This window comes from Lepisma saccharinum, chromosome 11, assembly GCF_977018435.1.
Source record: "Lepisma saccharinum chromosome 11, izLepSacc3.1, whole genome shotgun sequence".
NCBI lineage: Eukaryota > Metazoa > Arthropoda > Insecta > Zygentoma > Lepismatidae > Lepisma > Lepisma saccharinum.
The window spans coordinates 21,308,718-21,328,280 of NC_139239.1; the positions used below are offsets into that span (position 1 = coordinate 21,308,718).

General features: G+C 36.5%; 1 protein-coding gene across 2 annotated transcripts in view; it reads left to right on the plus strand.

Moving 5' to 3' along the window:
• Positions 1 to 8,271: 8,271 nt before the first annotated feature.
• Positions 8,272 to 19,563, plus strand: part of Nedd4 (E3 ubiquitin-protein ligase Nedd4) — a 44,045-nt gene continuing 32,753 nt past the window's right edge. The window contains exons 1-2 of one of the 2 annotated variants that reach the window (XM_083130800.1): positions 8,272 to 8,487; positions 12,641 to 12,720. In XM_083130800.1, the coding sequence (XP_082986926.1) occupies positions 8,434 to 8,487; positions 12,641 to 12,720 (134 nt within the window). In that variant the 5' untranslated portion in view covers positions 8,272 to 8,433. The remainder of the gene's footprint in view (positions 8,488 to 12,640; positions 12,721 to 19,563) is intronic. The other variant, XM_083130801.1, reaches the window with a different exon arrangement.

Below are 19,563 nucleotides of genomic sequence, written 5' to 3' on the forward strand. Positions count from 1 at the left end.
TGGGTCCAGAACACGCAGGTGCCACCTCTTACATCACAATTCTGTCTTACAGTTCTCAGGTTAACTAATTATCTGGTATTCCTAAACCTAGAGGTTTATTGCCGCAACACAAGCCTTACATCTAGTCTCTCACATATTCCCAAACTATTCATTCTGTTTTAATAGTGTCTACTAAACCAGTTGTTGGATGAAACTTCCTGGACAAACAAAGCCTATTGCCCCCCATAATAGGATTAACTCTCAAAAACACACTCCAGTTTCAAGTTATGTTCCTGCAATGCCCTTATAATAATTAACATAATATAACTGACTGAAATGAAGTTATATATGCGAAAAATATAATTTTATGTTCATGTTGTGGTGAATGAAAGAAAGTAATAAATACACAGGCAAAAGTTAGTAATTTGCTTCTGTGTACTTGTTTTACACATGTAGGACCCGGAGGGAGAGGGTAAAACATGGTAAGTGATATTTCTTTTTTTTATTTTATTTTACCTAAAGTTTCAGATACAGTACTGAATGACCATTTTACACTGAAACAGTAACAGCAGGAAAATAACAATAACAACAACAACAAATAAGAGTACAAGATGGCACAGAAAACAAATCAAAATTATACATATATCGTTAACAATTTTCTAAAACTTTGTTCTGGCAAGAATATGTCCACATTTGGAGGCAGGTTATTATAAGAGTGAGGAAGCCTGTAGAAAAGAGACCGTAGAAGGGAGAGCCTTGTGGTGGGATTGTGGAAGAGCTTACGTTGCGGGTTGGCCGTGCGGGAACACGTAGATGAAATTTGTTGAGCAGAAATTCGGATTTAATTTTACCATTCATGATTTTGTGCAAGAATTTCATGTCTGCTAATTCACTACGAGTGTGTGGTGGTTGGATATTGAAGACAGACATAATGTCTGTTTTGTAAAGGTGCCTCAGAGAAGGTATTCTGTGGCGAGCAATGGCGAGGAAAAAGTTGAGAACAGAATCAATCCGGGAAAGATTTGTTTTTGAAGCCATGGTCCAGATAGGAGAGCAGTATTTAAGAATGGGGGAGATAAGGGATTTGTAAAATATGCTGATTGATGATTGGTTTTGGATTTCAGTGAACCTGTACAGAAGACTGAGAAGATGCATTGCTCTTTTAGTAGTGTTCGTAATGTGCTCATTAAAGTTTAGTTTTTCGTTGATGATAACTCTTGAGATCTTTTTGAGAGGAAACTTTTTTGATGGGATTGTTTTCAAGATAGTAAGCAGAATCTAGTTTGTTCCTTCTTAGGGAAATGGTGAGGCAGGAGCATTTCTTAGGATTCAATTGAAGTTTCCACTGGCGACACCACACAAGTAGTTCTGTAAGAGCTTGCTATAAGATTAAAGCATCGTGTTCTGATGAGATTTCTGTGAAGAGTTTACAGTCATCAGCAAACAGAAGTATATTTATAGGGAGTGAGGACAGTCTGTCGGGGAGATCATCCATGTAAAGAAGAAACAAAAGTGGGCCTAAGATGCTCCCTTGGGGAACTCCAGACTAAACGGGAAGAAAGCTGGAAGAGGTGCCAGGAAGGATAACACGCTGCTCTCGTGCACTCAGATAGTCTTGTAGTAAGGATAGAAATTTCCCATGGATGTTAAATCTGGATTGTAATTTATGAAGAAGGAGATTATGATTATTTTATTGAAGGCTCTTGAAATGTCCAAATATATAACGTCAAGCTGGGAATTATTTGAGATAGACTGAGTAGCATGTGAAAGTAATACCGATAGATTGGTCAAGCAAGAGCTGCGTGGAAGGAAAACATTCTGAGCAGTATTTATAAGTGGAGATGTAAACTTTAGCAACCTGTCTTTAATTATTTTCTCACAGACAATGGAGAGAGGTGACAAAAGAGAGATCAGTCTGTATGAATTAGTGGAATTTTTGTCTCCAGATTTGTAGATAGGCACAATATTGGCACGTTTGAACAAGCCGGGAAACACACCTGTAGAAAAACAGTTATTAAGTAAGAGGCACAGAGGGTGAGCCAAGGAGTCAGCAGTTTTACGAAGAAAAATTGTCGAAATTCCATCTGGGGCTAAGGACCGGCGCAATGGCAAAGAGGAGAGGAGAGATTTTACTTCTTCAGGGGAGGTTTTAATTGAATAGAGAGTGTGTGAACTGACAGACTTGACTGTAGGAAGAGGTTCAGAAATTGTCTCTGAAATTGTCATTGAGTTACAAAGTAAAAGATCCATCCTTCAATATTCGTGTAATTCCCATGTCACAATATTTGCATTGGACCCGAATGCTTCTGAAATTGATAAACACAAAAACAATTTATTTACTGCCGTATAGCTTCTAATGACCTTCCTCCTCAATGAAGTCAATAATGACCAAAATGTTGCCATGTTTTACCCCCAATGCCAACCCTGAGCCCTTCATATAATTTTAGTTTAACATTCATTTTTAAGAGAAGGCTGTAGTACTCTTTCAAAATTATATTGCTAAAATTAAATGTTTCTCTAAGGTGCAGCATATTTTATAAACATAAGTATTCCCCACCTACTGCATTTTCTCCACATTGATCCGTACAGACATACTCCTCCCCTCTGATGGTGGAAAGGGAATGTCAGTTGGAAATTGCATGTTTCACCAGGCACGTATCCAGGAATTCCTTCGGGGGGGGGGGGGGGGCTGAACACCATCTTTTTAAGGGGTATAGATAGAACCTCACAAGTGGCAACTGGGATCCAAAATGGGGGAGGGACAAGGCTTAGCATTAAGAGGCCACAGTGATAGTGTGGAGGCAAAAAAATGGGGAGAAGCTATCCCCTAAATCGTCGCCACTGTTTAAGGCTGCCATTCTAATCAGAACGTGAAATTGGAACATTTTTACCACTCGACTCCTGTTTCCATGTATTAACATTGCATCTCAGTATGTGTGTTGTCCATTTCTTCTCATCAGGAATCAAAACATCTATGGTGTCTTTGCAGTGACGTGCACTGAGGAGTAGCTAGTCTAGCAGAGATAGATCAATAAATCTCACATCTCGAATTATTTTCAAATCACAATATTTACTGTCTTGTTAAAGCCACAGTTCATATGCAACACTTCCTTTTCCACATGCTTGTCGTCCATCGGCGTGATCTACGGGCAAAGCTGGCTGTGGTTACCCTAGCTCGCTCTTCGTCTGCCTGACCAGTTTCCAGGTAGAAACGGCCGACCCAAGGAAAAGGAAGATTTCTACCTCTACCTCTCTTGCCCCCCCCCCCCCCCCGCTGCAATGGTTGACAGATAGGACAGATAGGGGATTGGTTTCTCAAAGATTTTTTATGTAAATCCTCTAAAGAACTCAGGGTAAAATTTTCTGCAGTATTCTTCTGTATTTACACAACCTTTTACATGTTGTACAATATGTACGTATGTATAATATGGGATGTAGTTTTATTATTTATGAAATGGGAACGTGTTATGTGCAGACAATAATGTTATGTTTTCTTTCTTTTTATTTCAAATATGGAATATATAATGATTAAATTAGAAATATGTGCTCAGGCTCTCTCTCACTCTCGTTTTAGTAGTGTTTTATTTAAATATACTAATCTCTTGGCCTCTAACGGATGTATTTATTTGGGCAAGAACGTTCGTTCATATTGTTGTTGGTTTGGTTTATTTTACTTCTCTTTTCTGCCACATTTGGTTATCGCGAAAAGGATGAGTGATGATATGATGAAATTGATGCAGGAACCTCATATGAACAATCCAGGCCAGGATTCGAACCCGTGATGAGCGTGCATTCTTGTACCTATGTGTTGTACTCTGCAGTGAATAATGAAATAATGTGGAATGAAAATGTATCTCAGAACTCAAGAAGCCAAATGAATAATATTGAAGAAACTACAAAAAAGTGTGTTTTGGTACCTGTTTTGTTTCTGTGCATAAAGTGGACTTAAAACACCAAATCAACCAACCGTCGGGGAGTGGTTATCACAGCTTGCTAATTCTAAGGCTCTACAAAGGACATCAGGAGTTCCGGGTTCGAACCCCGACCTGGGCATGGGTGATCTTTGTGTTTGTCCCTTCATTAATTTTATCCTATCATCTTCGCAATTAACAAAATGTGACAAAAAAGCGACGCTAAGTAACAAAAATAAAATAAAATCATTGATTGATTGCTCGATTTGGTTTATTTTACTTCGCTTTTCAGCCACTTTTGGTACGATAAAATCGATGAAGGGACACACACAAAGAATACCATGGCCAAGACGAGATTCGAACCCAGGATCTCTGGCTTAGAGTCAAATCAAATCATTTTTTTTATTTTCGAATGTGGGTGGGGATTACGTGTACTTTTTAAGTACTCACTCACTCATTTTGCAATCTTTTCCTGTTACTGACATTCTTCTTTTTTATAGGAATACTGGGCCCTAAAGGAAGGGAGGGGTGTGACCCACACCAACCTCCCCCTGCTTGAGCACGCCACTGACTGCTACCCCAAGTGTCGATGTCACTGCACGTCACTGCGTCTTTGAGTGTTTTTACGAAGCTGTTGCAACGCGAGATTCAAACTGTGGGCTGCAAACTCTGAATCGAGCCTAAACACCACTAAGTATTGTGTCTTGTTCATCCAAGTTTGCAGCTCTAATAAATGCCGAAACCCACCAAATTGTTCATATTCAGGCCTAAGCACTCGCAAGTGTTCAAAATTGTCTGTCACCGCGTCCGCAGTCTTGTCATATATCGGCACGGAACAAAGGAAGTCTTCCGGAATACAGCTGGATCGCGAAACAATTAATAATAATAATAATAATAATAATTTTTATTGTAGAAACATGTGAGAACATCACATGTATTACAATCGTCAGAAATGTACATATAAAGTATCTATAGATCTTACAAAAAAAACATCCAAAAAGTATTTTAGAAACGTAACACCACTTACATAAATTTAGTTGTTAACATTATTGTTTTACAATCATAACTATTTTACCTAATACAATTAATTTCAAAGAATTCTTCTACCCTATATATACAGTTATCGGTTAATATTTTTTGTACTTTTCTTTTGAATTCTAAAAAGGGCAGTTGCCTTAAAGACAGTGGGAGAGCATTGTGAAACTTAACTGACATGTAGTAGAAGGTTTTTTGTGTCTTCTTGTAATTACATCTAAACAATCCTAAACAATCCCTATTTCTGGTTTGATAGGCATGTGAACACCCTAACTCCTCATAAATGTGAATGTTCTCTTTTATATAGAGTAGGCATTGGAATACAAAGATAGCAGGAGCTGTCATAATACCTAGTCTAACAAAACTTAACTTACAGTGGCCACGGCTTGGAAGACCACACATTAATCTTACACATATTTTTTGCATTTTTAATAACCTTTTTATTGAAGGCTGATGACCCCAAAGTAAGGTACCATAGCTTAAGTGACTGTGTATCTGTGCATAATAAACAGTTTTTAGAACCTTCAAGCTTACACACAATCTTAACCTACGGATTAATTAAACCCCTTTGCTAACCCTGGATTCAACTCTACTGATATGATCCTCCCATTCCAAATGATGATCTATTAAGAATCCCAAAAAGGTGACAGAATTCTTTTCATGCCCTGTATTATGATTATTACTATAATATGTAAGTTCCAAGTTTTGGATCTTATCAGTGTTTATACAAAGCAAGTTAGCAGTACACCAGTCCTGTACAATATCGGAAGTAGATTTTAATGAGGACCTTAAAAGATTATTAGAATCAGAGTTCAAACAGATATTGATATCATCGGCAAATAGGTAACTACTGACCAAGGGTGTTGAAATGTTATATGGCAAATCATTTATGTTAATAATAAAAAGAATAGGACCCAGAATAGATCCTTGAGGTACTCCATGTTTAACAGGTAACAAGTTTGACTCCGTTTCTTCAAAAACTACTCTCTGAGGTCTCCCACTTAAATATGATTGCAAAAGTGACAGCGCTCCATCCTCAAAACCATAAAATCTTAACTTTTTTAGCAGAAGAGAGTGAGATACAGTATCGAATGCTTTGGACAAATCATATAGTTTCACATTAACAACTTTCTTACTGTCTAACCCTAATATACAATTTTTCAAGAATGAGACAGCAGCCTTAACAGTCCCTAGCCCAGTTCTATAGCCAAATTGAGAGTTACTAAATAACTTATTTTGTTCAAAATAATCAACAATCTGATTATTTAGGACAATCTCAAAAACTTTTGATATGACTGGAACCAACGAAATAGGTCTGTAACTATCAGGAAAAGACTTATTACCCTTTTTAAATATGGGTATCACTTTTACAAGCTTGAAATCTTCAGGGAAAACACACCCAATAATACATGAATTTATAATGTGAGTTAAAGGTTCCTTTATAAAATTTACTCCATATTTCAATATGATAGAGCTTAAGTTATAAATATCCTCACATCTACTACTACTCATTTTAATGATTGCTCTTTCAATGTCTTTTACTTCAAGAAGATGAAAATTAAAAGTAGTTGTAGGTTTTAATAATCCATTTAAATAAGAACTTGAATCATTTTTACTTAGGCAAGATGAAACTTTGTTCAGGATTTCTTCAACTTTATTAATAAAAAAATTGTTGAGTTCAGACGCGCTAAGTTGGTTATTAAAATCTTTTCTGGTCTCATGTATGGAACGCAAGAAAAGTTTACGTGCAATATTATCAACAATAGGGTTATAGAACATTCTCCATCACGCCTTGATACGAATTTATCTCTTTAAATTATCGTCACATTATTCAAGAGGCCAAAAAACTAATTTTATCTAGTGTAGACTGAAAAATATCCTGGGAGACGGGGATCGAGTCTGCTGATCCCCACCTTGTATACGTGCTATTAACAATAACAGGTTTAAGGAATATTCTCCATCCTGTCTCGATAATTATTTCTCTCAAAATATCATCATATTCTCCAAGATGCAAAAAACCTAATTTTATCTCATGTAAACGGAAACATTTCATGTGTGGGGGCGGGGTCTCAAGCCACCTGATCCACACCTTGCATACGCGCTATTAACAATAACAGGGTTACAGAACATTCTCCATCTTGTCTCGATAATTATTTATCTCAAATTATCATCACATTATTCAAGAAGCCAAAATTTAATTTCATCTCGCTTAAACTTAAGGGGTGCTCGAACCCCCTGGTCCCCTCCTTGAGTACGTTCTATTAACAATAACAGGGTTACAGAACATTCTCCGTCTTGCCTCGATAATTATTTATGTCCTTAAATTATCGTCACATTATTCAAGAAGCCAAAAACCTAATTCTACCTAGTGTAAACTGAAAAGTTTCCTGAGGGGGCTCGAGCCATCTGATCCACATCTTGGATACGAGCTATTAACAATAACAGGGTTACAGAACATTCTCCATCTTGTCTCGATAATTATTTATCTCAAATTATCATCACATTCAAGAAGCCAAAAACCTAATTTCATCTCGCGTAAACTGAAGGGGGGCTCGAGTCCCCTGATCCCCACCTTGGATACGTGCTATTAACAATAATAGGGTTATTGAACACTCTCCGTCTTGTCTCGATAATTATTTATCTCGTTAAATTATCGTCACATTATTCAAGAAGCCAAAAACCTAATTTTATCTAGTGTAAACTGAAAGATTTCCTGAGAGGTGGGGGCTCGAGCCACCTGATCCCCACCTTGGATTGGTGCTATTATCAATAACAAGGGTTACAGAACATTCTCCGTCTTGCCTCGATAACTATTTCTCTCCTTAAATTATCGTTACATTATTTTATTTCACACCACAAGAAACAAAAAAACTCATTTTATCCAGTGTAAACTGAAAACTTTCGAGGGGGCTCGAGCCCCCTAAGCCCCCATTGGGTACGTGCCTGTGTTTCACATGTAGTTTAATTTCTTTAACGGTGCAAACATACATCATAGGAGATTGATAATTACCACTAGCTTGATGCAGGTTCATAAGAACATGTAATTTGAAATCGAAGCTGCGTTTGGTTGATCTCTCCAGTGATTTCTTCACACCCATCCCCCCCCCCCCCCACACACACACGAAAGTCCAATTTGTGGTCACTTTGGTGCTAAATATAATTCTACAATGACCTAACAGCTTTCCCAGACGTAAGTCTGGATAAACCCCCTGAAATTAAAAAACGTGATTGATAACACTGACCAAGGTATCTTTAACACTGCCGATCCTAATGTGTTTGCACCAAATGGCGTAAATTGTTTGAAACAAACACCGCTTATATCAGAAAAGACGTTTGTGTTTCGTGTTACAGCAATGAGTCAGAGAGATCCTGCTGATCGTAACCAACTGTCTACGAAGAATAACATAACATTGCAGTAACCTGTGTTGTGGCAAACGTAAAGAACTAGGAATGAAGGTTTGTTTGCATTGGCAAAATAAATGTTAATTGCGGAAAATAAGTCTTCTGTATGGCTAGTACAAGAGAGTATGGTTACTCCACACAGCAAACTTTGGATGGGCAGGTAAGCTTTCTTTACTTAGCGTGAACGTTAATCCGAGACATTGCGTAAGGCTGCAGTACTTTCCAAGGAATGTCGTATCAGGAAGTTACTTACTAATATAAATGTCATCCTACAAAAGCAACATTTTGCCTTTCTTACAATAAAATTGAATGTCATTAGCTTTTCACAAATCTTTTGTACGAAAATAGGAAAAATTTGGATATCTATATTTAATTTAGCACTGTATAAGTTTTGGTTACTGAATAATGTTGCGATTAATCGGGCTAGATTAAGAAGCGTTTATTGCCTGAATCCATTATTATAGTCATTGTAGTTATTCGCGTTATGATGAGATCATTCTTCCACCGTTGAATCGGCGATCTGGATTGTTTTTGTTGTCATTTGTCACTGATTTCCAGATTTACGGAATATTGTGATATATAGATTAGATATGTCACACTATTCATTCTTGTTGGTATGCAATGATATCATCAGTTTGCTACTGTTCTACAATTATAAAAAAAATCGTAGTTTATAACTAGGTCAAGGAGGGCTCATTACCAGTTTGATATAGGCAATACACATTTCACTCGTCCATTTCGTCATTTTTACATTCGTACTTACCTATTATGCATTGCGAAACATTATTTAAGGTGGGATTTTGCTTTTTTCACTGAAATAATTTTAATTTTTCACATTACGAGTATTTATTGTTTGTTGCTTTTTTGCTTCCGTTACACGCAATATGGCGGGCAAATCTTGACTAGCGTTGTCTATCATCTGTGGGTATGCAGTGTTTCAAACAATCTTAACTGAATAATTCCTACTTTCGTGTGACAGATTTTGTATTTTTTTTTCCGGGTTCCAAAACCCCACGAACCATGATGCATAGCCCCACCACCATTTACATAGCCCCACGACAAGGTTAGGTTAGGCAAACATAGTTAAAATTGTCATGTTCTGGGAAAACAATGGTGTCGTTGGAAACCCTGACCGGGGGTTGCGTCATCGAACACAAGGAACATTTGGTTCACGTAGTCGAAGGTAATGGAGGCAAGAGCTTTTGTGCATCGCAGAAACATTAATGTAAAAAAATACATGTTTTACCGGCCGAATAAATTGAAGGAGGGGAGAAAACATTAAAATTTCGGTAACCACCAAACATCTCTAATTCCCTTATTTTTGTATTTTTCACATTGATACTTACATATTCTGCATTCGTAAGGATTCTTCTATTTCGCGTTTCGTTTTTTGCACGCAAATAATATCAATTTTCGAAATATTGAGTATTTTTATTTTGTTCGCTTTCGCTTGCGTTATGGCGGAGAAATCTTGACTAGCGTAGTCCATGATCAGTGGTTATGAAGTGTTGCAACCATCTTCATAGAAAAATACCTACTTCGTGTTACTGATTTTGTATTTTATTCTACGTTCGAAAACTCCACGAACCATGCACGGATAGACCCACGAACCATGCACGGCAAGGTTAGGTTAGGAAACATAGTTAAATTTGTTTTTCAATTATTATTTTTTTCGGGTTCGAAAAACCCACGAACCATTCATAAATAGCCCCACAAACTATTCACGGATAGCCCCACGAACCATTCACGGATATCCCCACGAACCATTCACGGATATCCCCACGAACCATTCACGGATAGCCCCGCAAACCATTGATGGATAGTCCCACGAACCATTCACGGATAGCCCCACGAACCATTCATAAATAGCCCCCCGAACCATGCACGGCAAGGTTAGGTTAGGTTCTGTTAGGTTAGGAAAGATAGTTAAATTTGTTTTTCAAAATTAGAAATTTTTTACGAACCATTCACGGATAGCCCCACGAACCATTCATATATAGCCCCACGAACCATTTATAAATAGCCCCACGAACCATTGACGGATAGCCCCACAAACCATTCATAAATAGCCCCACGAACCATTGACAGATAGCCCCACGAACCATTCATAAATAGCCCCACGAACCATTCACGGATAGCCCCACGAACCATTCATAAATAGCCCCACGAATCATTCATAAATAGCCTTAGAGATACTGGGCCAAAAGGGTGGGGGGGGGGGGTTTATAACCCCCATCAACCTCACATTGAGCACGCCACTGATCCTATGCACGTCATGTTGTCGCAAGTTCGTAATCAGAAATGATGAACAGTAACTCACGTTTATTTACGTTCTAGAACTGTTACACAGTTACAAAACCGTGCATTTGGAAACACTGACCGGTTGTGACGTCATGAAACGCTCGCAAATATTTGGTTCACGTAGTAGACGGACATCAAGGGAACAGCTTTCGTGCATCGGAGTGACATTAATGTCGAAAATTACATGATTTATCGGCAAAAAAATTTCAACGAGGTGAAAACAAACTTCCAAGACCTTCCTAAAGTATAAATAAACCCATTTCGGTAAGTACTTTCTCCTGTAAAATTGAAGAAATACGTTTTGCCTATATCAAACTGTTACTGAAGGGCTCTACTTCATGTCTCATGTAATTCACGAGATATATTTGAAGAACAACAACTTCTTAGATGTTGTTATAGCACATAACAAAGCCAGAGACAGAACAGTAACTATGCAAGCGAGCTTGTGATGCATGCAGTTTCAGGTTGCTTACCATTATTTTAGTAAATAGTATGAAATTATGTATATATTGATTCATTCATATGTGTGTACATGATTTAGAAAGGAAGGTAATTTCTTAGTTGTCATTCAATTGTGATTCCAGAGCTTCTTTAATGCTTTCAGTTGCATGTAAAATCACAAGTGGACCAATTCTGATTCCATTGGTACCCACATTTACAGTTAATGAAAGCATTACACAAATGGAAACATGACCCGTATTCGGTAAAAGTTTACTATCCACAAACACATTTCTTCATTTTTACAGAAGAAACTACTTATGGAAATTAGTTCCTCTAGCATTATTGAACATCTGGAAGGTGTTTTCTGTCATGTGGGAATGTATCATAGCGGAAATTCATTATTTTTGTTGAAAATTAATTCTCCGACACACAATAGCCTTTGCCGCGTACATCTTCGTAGATCATGGCACATCGTGATTGTGTTTTGTCGATGTTCATTTGGTATGCAGTGTTTCCAACCGCTAACTGTTCCGATTGTTTTATGATTTGTCCTAGCACAAAGACTAATTATCGTAGAATTTTGGAAATCATTGTCACACGAAATTTGAACCTTCCTTAAAGTAATGAGCGCTGTTTGTACTCGAAGAAAGTTATTTATGTTGGGAAAAAAACTGAAAATTACCTTACGCACTTCTCATGGACAAGATATTCTCTGTCGACAACCGACAGTAAATATCGTAGAAGCGTGGGAATGAATGTAGAAGTAACTCAAAACCTTAGATTATTGCATTTAGGGACTTTATTTTAATGCTAAGGGAACCAAACCTAACCTGCCTAACCTAACCACAATAGCATATATTGAACAAAATATTAAGTGATCGCTAAAACTCCGCAGTATGTGTTAACAGAAATCGAACCATGTAAAAATTGCATTTGTAACATGATGAAATCGCAATAAAACAAAAGGAACTTGGGCCAACATGAGAAAAGGTTAGGTTAGGTTCAGTTAGGTTAGGCAAACATAGTTAAACAAATTTTAATTATGAATTTTAACTATGTTTGCCTAACCTAACTTAACCTTACGTAATGTGTCTTGGGGCTATCGTCAATGGTTCAAAGCATTTTAACTATGTTTGTATTTTTTCGGTTAAGAATGTTGGAAACACTGCATACCCAATGAAAATCGACAAAACACAAGCACGACGATCTATGAAGTTGTACGTGCCATTTTGTGTCTTACAGAAGCGCAAGAACGAAAAGAAAGTAAACTTTTACCCTATATTCTTAGCAAGCAATTTTACATTACAACCTACATTGTGTATTCATATTTGAGTCCGTTTTCACTTTTTCTGTAGTAGTAAACTGATGACATTTCCGCTAAGAGCAATGTAAAGTAACAAATATATATGTACACACGCTGTGATATGCATAATAGAATCTGCTGTATCCCACAGAATTAATGGCTCTGGAAAATATTACTTTCCTAACTACTCAGCGTTGATATGTTAGTTTTGTTTTGTGTGAAAGTGTTAGAAACTGTATTACTAGTGTGTCTTCTATCTGTCTTACAGGCAGGGGAAAGAACCAAAAGATTGAGATTAAAGGTACTAGCTGGTCATCATTTAGCAAAAAAGGACATATTTGGGGCAAGGTAAGTTGTTGCAATGCAATGTTATTTTTGAAGAATTTTGTAGTTCTTCAGTACTGCTTGTCCTGTATCATATGAGAGTTCTTGTATAACAGCCTAAATCATTGACTATGGAATGATTGAATAGAAACAAGTTAGTTTTTACTTATGATTTGACAATGGAATGATTGAATAGAAACAAGTTAGATTTACTTACGTGTGGTTTCAAACCTTCCTTTCTAAAACCAACTTTTCAAATTGGTTTCTGGGTTTTTCTTCAGGGTTGTCCAAGATTACATTAAAAAGGTAAAAAACTGACAGGTAAATGGTTAAAAGGATGAAAGGATTAATTTTAGAAAATTAAGAGACTGCCTTGTGGACATCGGCCATCATGATTTGGTAACGCACATCAGTACCCACCCCTTGCCCAATATTTTGCGAGTTTGTGGTTAAGAAATTACTGAAGTCAAAAGTTGTGTAACCCTAACTTTCATTCATAATAACTTGAAAACTGTAGAGATATATTTTTTTTTCTTCAGAATACTAAAGTGAGGGAGAAGAGGTAAGAAAGATTTTTCACAGGGTGACTAATGCCAGGGTAATCTTTAGTTTTCAACCAATATTGATCATGTACAGTTCCTGATGGGTTTTCGAATAGTGATTTTATGGGTGATTCAATAAAAGTGTTATAAATCCTAGTTGACAACACTGGCAGTACAAAGTTTTCTTAGCAGATGCAGACAAAAAGGACCTAAGTACTGACCATACGACGAAAATCATAAATAATAATTTGCTGTGAAATTTTACATTGATAGTAAATTTTCAGGGTTGCTACGCTTATGGAAAACTGAATTTTGCAGATCGTTTGGAATTTATGTGCATTTTGGAGTCTGCGAGAGAAAACGTTGTAAAGTTGAACAAACAGTTCACTTCCTCTTCTGGGTTCGGTCCATGTACTTCCACTTCCAAAAAAAAAAGTTTCAGTTTAGAGATTTGTTTCTTTCGTTCTTATGATTCTCAGTCTCTTGCAAATTTATGGTTCCTTCGAATTTCTGCAAATACTAGATATTAGAAAGAATATCAGAGTAAAACTTGCAGTCCACATATCTGATTGATAGCTAAAGTACATTGACAATATGATCATAATTATCGGAAAGGTTGGTGAAGATGAGGTTATCGTCTATTATTTTATAGATCTTAGTCTTGTTGGCATTCCCTATAAAAATTCCTATATGCAACAAAAATTTCTCCAGGGGCTGCGTACAGCATTTTCTACGACACTATAAATCCGCTGGAAAATTAAAAATTATGTATGTTTTATGAACTTATATATATATATATATATATATATATATATATATATATATATAAATCAAAGAAGGTAAAAGGAAACACTCACCGGACAGTAGAAAAATTCAAAATTTTCGCTAATTTCATAGCATCATCGGTGTGAGGAGAAATAGACGGAACTTCCGGTTGCTATGAAATTAGCGAAAATTTTGAATTTTTCTACTGTCCGGTGAGTGTTTCCTTTTACCTTCTTTGATTTTTACTTAGCCCTTTTGGCCCTCCTTGCTTTTATCCAATATATATATATTGTGGAGATTTGTTATGGTGAAATAATGTACCTCTGTTACCTTAGCCTGAAGGCTAGGTGCACCTGATTGTAGCACCCAATACATTTGATGCCGATTGTTATTTTACATTTTACTCTTAGAATTTTCATGTGTTCGTGTGTGTGTGTGTAAAATGAAATTTGCTAAAAAAATGTCTGGAAAAATTTCAGTTTTGGACTGGAAAACCTGGAAATGTAAGGGAAATTCATAATCAAAAAAAACGTAGCAACCCTGATTTTGTTTTACACACAACTTAGATTTTCTCTCAGTACAGCTGGAATGGAGCATAGGAAGTATTACTACAGGGTGGTTACTCACCGGGAATTCCAGGAATTATGCTTGAATTTATCTCCTTTGACATGAAATCCCATTGAATTTATACTTATTTATTAATGTCCTGAGGCAAGTTTTTTAGTTTAGCTTTTATTTTTATCGAGGAAGGAAAATAAAAGAAAGCTATATGGAAAATAAAACCAAATTCTCTCAATCTGTTTACTTCGTTAGGGTAATTCCATGTCAAATCAACCAAGAAGAAATAAATTTTGAAATTTGATGTCATGGATTTGACTAATTTTTCGTATACACGTTTCTTATCATCTGAAATATAAAAAATATTTTATTTTTATTTTTCATGTTGCCAATTTTTGAGTTATTGAATTTTGAAAATTGCCCAAAAACTGCTCACCCCTGAAACTTTAAATACAATTTGCAAGAGGCCTGTTTCAATTACAGAGCCGGGCATGGTCTCATTTTAAAGCTTATGAAGAGGGCTTTCATTTGGTATATACAACGTGCTTAGTTTATTGCGAAAAACAAATTTTGAAAGGTTTTTCAAAATTTTACACATATTGGACATCTACTCAAGGTGGTATCTCTTTGGTATCATATGTAAAGTGAATTCCTTTCAAGACCATGCGATGATTTAAGTTAACATATTTTACATACCTAACCACATTATAAATACAGAAGCATACATACCAATAAAATGCTTATTGATACAGAAAGTCTTTCTTTGATAAAATGTATGATGCTTGTGTCATCTCCTCTTGCTTGATCTGGTATGTTCTACCGGTGGCTGTTACAGGGTCCACTTTGCAAAGGACTGCGTGTCTTGGGATTTTAAGAACATCTGGTCGCCTTGGATAACTAAATGACTGCTGGACCACAGGGATGCAAGAAAGACACCTGCACTTCATGTTCTACATCCATCTTTCGAAAGTACACATCCCACCCACCAATTGGCATCATACGCACTTGCTACAAAACCTGTGATGTGTTCAAAGGGTACATTTTCAACATCTGCATTAACTCTAACACAATGTACCAAAGTTTCTTCAGATGCAGAAAACACTTTAGTCTCCATGTTTTTCTGTGCTTACTGGTATGAATGCATGAAACCTCTGAGTCCCTGTTACAGCTACAGCTTCACCAAACTGTGTCTGTCAAAGTCTCTCTTCCAAATATTCGTCATTTGTCACATAAAAGAAAGTTATTGATGGAATGTTCTCCTTTCCTCAATCAAATAGCTGGAGTGGTGTCATGATTTGGTTTGAAAGAGGATTCTGGAGACTAGCTTTGGCTGCCAGCCTCTTTACTGTCCCTTCAACACCATCACACACTTGCTTACCATGTGCTGCTGCATAAAAATGCCACAATGCCATCGAAATCTCTATGATGGTAGCACAAATTTGCAAAGTTTTTGCGGTTCTTATATTGCGCTGCTGATCCATCAGAGAAGTAATATAGTTTCTGTAAGTTTGGCAGACAATCAATTTTCAAGAAATCTAAAAGCTTTCTTTGGAAAATATGGACAAGAACTGTGTTGTGAATCAAGCAGTCTTATGTTTTAGAATATCTTCATTACAAATGGATGAACTGTTGCCATTGAATTGTTCCAGTGGAACCCTTGTACTTCATCCTGCAAAATAAATGAGTAATTCACAGCAAAATCACATGTCACCACAGCTTCATCATGCACTAGAGAATTTTTCTTTTCAAAGAAATATACTGATTGCTGTTTGGCTATAAAATTGTGTCTCTCTCTTGAGGTTGATCAACTGATTTGAAAAATCTTGGAACAAATTCCTCTGTGGATTTAGTAATTGTCTCAAAGGAATAGTGATCCACTGATATCCACTGCTTGTAGGTTATATTTTCAATCATCTCTTCCTCAAGGCTTGTTATCAAGGCTTCCTTGAAATCAATTATGCTGGGACAGGAATCACACTCATCTAGAAAACACTTCTGTTGTGGTATCCTACACATTATTTTTGAAAGACAATCTTTGTATGTTTTTAATGGATTGTCATGTCCTGGGAGAGTTATTTTATTTAAGTGAGCTCCAGCTATCATTAGTTTAACATTTTGATGAGTGGTACAAACACATACAGTGTGGGTACCACTGGCTCCTGCTATTATGCAACTCTTTGGTCTTAATTCTACAAATTTTGAAAACACATTCTTAAGTAGATCAAAATCTATTTGATGTAGAGAGCTCAATTTGGTGTCATTCTCTTTTAATGAGCTTTAATTTTAACATGGCGTTTTGTGACGTGAATATTACTTCTGTATTTATAATGTGGTTAGGTATGTAAAATATATTAACTTAAACTATCGCATGGTCTTGAAAGGAATTGACTTTTAATATGATACCTAAGAGATACCACCTTGAAATTTTGACTGAACCTTCAGTAGATGTTTACCAGTATGTGTAAAATTTTTGAAAATTTTGTTCTTTGGAAATTTTTAAATAAAATTTTGAAAAACCTTTCAAAATTTGTTTTTTCGCAAAAAACTAAACACATATATCAAATGAAAGCCCTCTTCATAAGCTTTAAAATGATGCCATGCTCAACCCTGTAGTTGAAATAGGTACAATAGGTAATTTTTCGTAGATTACTATATCCCGTAACATTTGTGACTAGTGTTTGTGGATGTATTTCTTGTCTAAGTATGTGAAATGGCAAATGTAAATTAAATATATATACCATTCAATTGAATTGATTTTAAATTTTTGGATACATTAGAATTGCACAGACTCCTTTATACTGTTAATATACATGATGAACCTCAGGGATTTTGAAGTAAGAGGAAATTAAAACGATCACACCTGCACATTTTTTGGTAATTTTATTGCAAAGAGCAACTCAAAATGTTTCTTACAATAAATTACCACACTTCTATGTGATCACCTTTAGTGACACGAAGAATGTCCAGCATGTACAACAGCATGTCGTCACCGACAATTCGGTTATACAAAGCATTCACGTTTGGCACCTTCATTGAGTAAACTGCATCCTTAACATGCTCCCAGAGAAGTGATATCTGGGCTACGTGGTGGCCAGGGGATAGGGCCACCTTGTCTGATCCAACGATCTGGAAAAGTGCCATTCCTTACCCTGGCTTCTTCAACACACTCCCCATTTCCAGAAAACTTCTATACCGTGCCCTGATGCTTTTGTCCGTTGGCAGTGTTTTGTTAAAGACACGCCAAAACTTATGCTCCACCGTAACAATTGATTTTGACTCCGCAAACCATAGCACAGCATGTGCTTTCTCTTGAGAAGATGCCATTTTCACAAAAGCGACAACAGCTCTATCAAGCATGACACGTGTGAACAAAAGAAAAAACCCACACAAACTTGAGCGTATATGGCACCAAATACAAAAGACTGGATTTGGCGTAACTTTATTTTCTGATTTTTAACATTGCGTCGAAACCCCGGAGTTTCATCGTGTACACCCTGTAATTGTGTATGTGGTGATAGTTGTTAACACATAAGGTCAAAATAGAGAAAACATCTGCTTTTACCATTGAATTTTTTGAAAGTTCGCCTTGAAAACTGGATATATACTTGGATTTTATCATGGTCCTAGAGCCACCACCCTGTACTAGGGAAATCAAATGCAGCCAAGAATCCTTTGAGAAGTGCCATTTATGTGATTGTATAGTTAGTAGTTGTGAACATTACTGATAAAATTTTGGACTGCTAGTGTTGCCAACAAAGGCTATAAGCCACTAAAATGGCACTTTGTTCATAAAATTTCCAAGCTCAAACCTTTGTAACCTCTACCAGTTACAAATCACAACTTAGCATGGTGCTAATCACTAAACTGTAAATTTCGACTCTGAAATTGGCATTCTGGAATAAATTTTACTCTAACTTGAGCAATTAATATATTTCTATAGTGTAAATCACCAACCCTGAGACCTTCTGTAAACAAACGGTCTCACCGATTCGATGTATCACTCCGCGTCAGCTGATTCATGACCGAAATCATCTGAGTTCGCCGCACCTATTCATTTTATATAAGAGCCTCTGAATGTGAGAACCCGATCTCAAAACATCAGACGAATATGCAGCCGCATACATTGTTACTCTCCCGGTCATTCTCTCTTTCATAACCCTTAAAACTACAGACACTGACACACCACTGCACTGGGATACGAACTTAACCACTTCATTTACTGGTTTCTCAGGATACCACTGACAGAACGTTACATAAATATTGAGTAGAATATGTTTCTCACCCCTTTTCAAAGGCTGTCCTTGCTGGTGTTTTGAAAACAAGCTCGGAGAACACGGAGACTTTCCCGCACGCATAGAACTCGGCATGTTATTTTTCTAAGGATAAGTCAGGCAATATTACTAAGTTGCACTACTTTCTTGCTGTTCACATGATTATTTTTAGAAAATAACCAATGTTATAAAATATCATTATGTACACAAATCTCTAAGCTCATTGAAAGTTACAATGCAAATTACTACAAAATGTTCACACTTATCTTGCCTTGCCATGACACCAAGTTATTATACGAAGTGCACTATATTTGGCGGAACAAAAATCGTTATTAGGATGCTTGTCAAAGTTTTCAACCGCAATAAATTTACGAACTTTTTGTCTTGTTTTGATCATCATCATCAATATATTTATTGGACTTACAGCATTGCATATGGCTGCTTATGCCCATTATATATTTTATTTACATAAAATCTACAAACAAATTTCAAATACACTCCTATCTATATCATCCTTAGAAATATACATTACCGTGTTATATCATTTTGTCTAAAAAAATGCAAGTAAAATATATTCAATTCACATGCAAGAAAGAAGCCAAATTTATGGGAAATGATTACTGGTGCAAAGAGTTAACCATAAAGGTGAAGCAATAAGTAAAAAAAAGAAAGAGCATTGGGTTTAAAGTGAGACGTCATTTGCGGCAGCGTATCCCATACTACAAATTGGC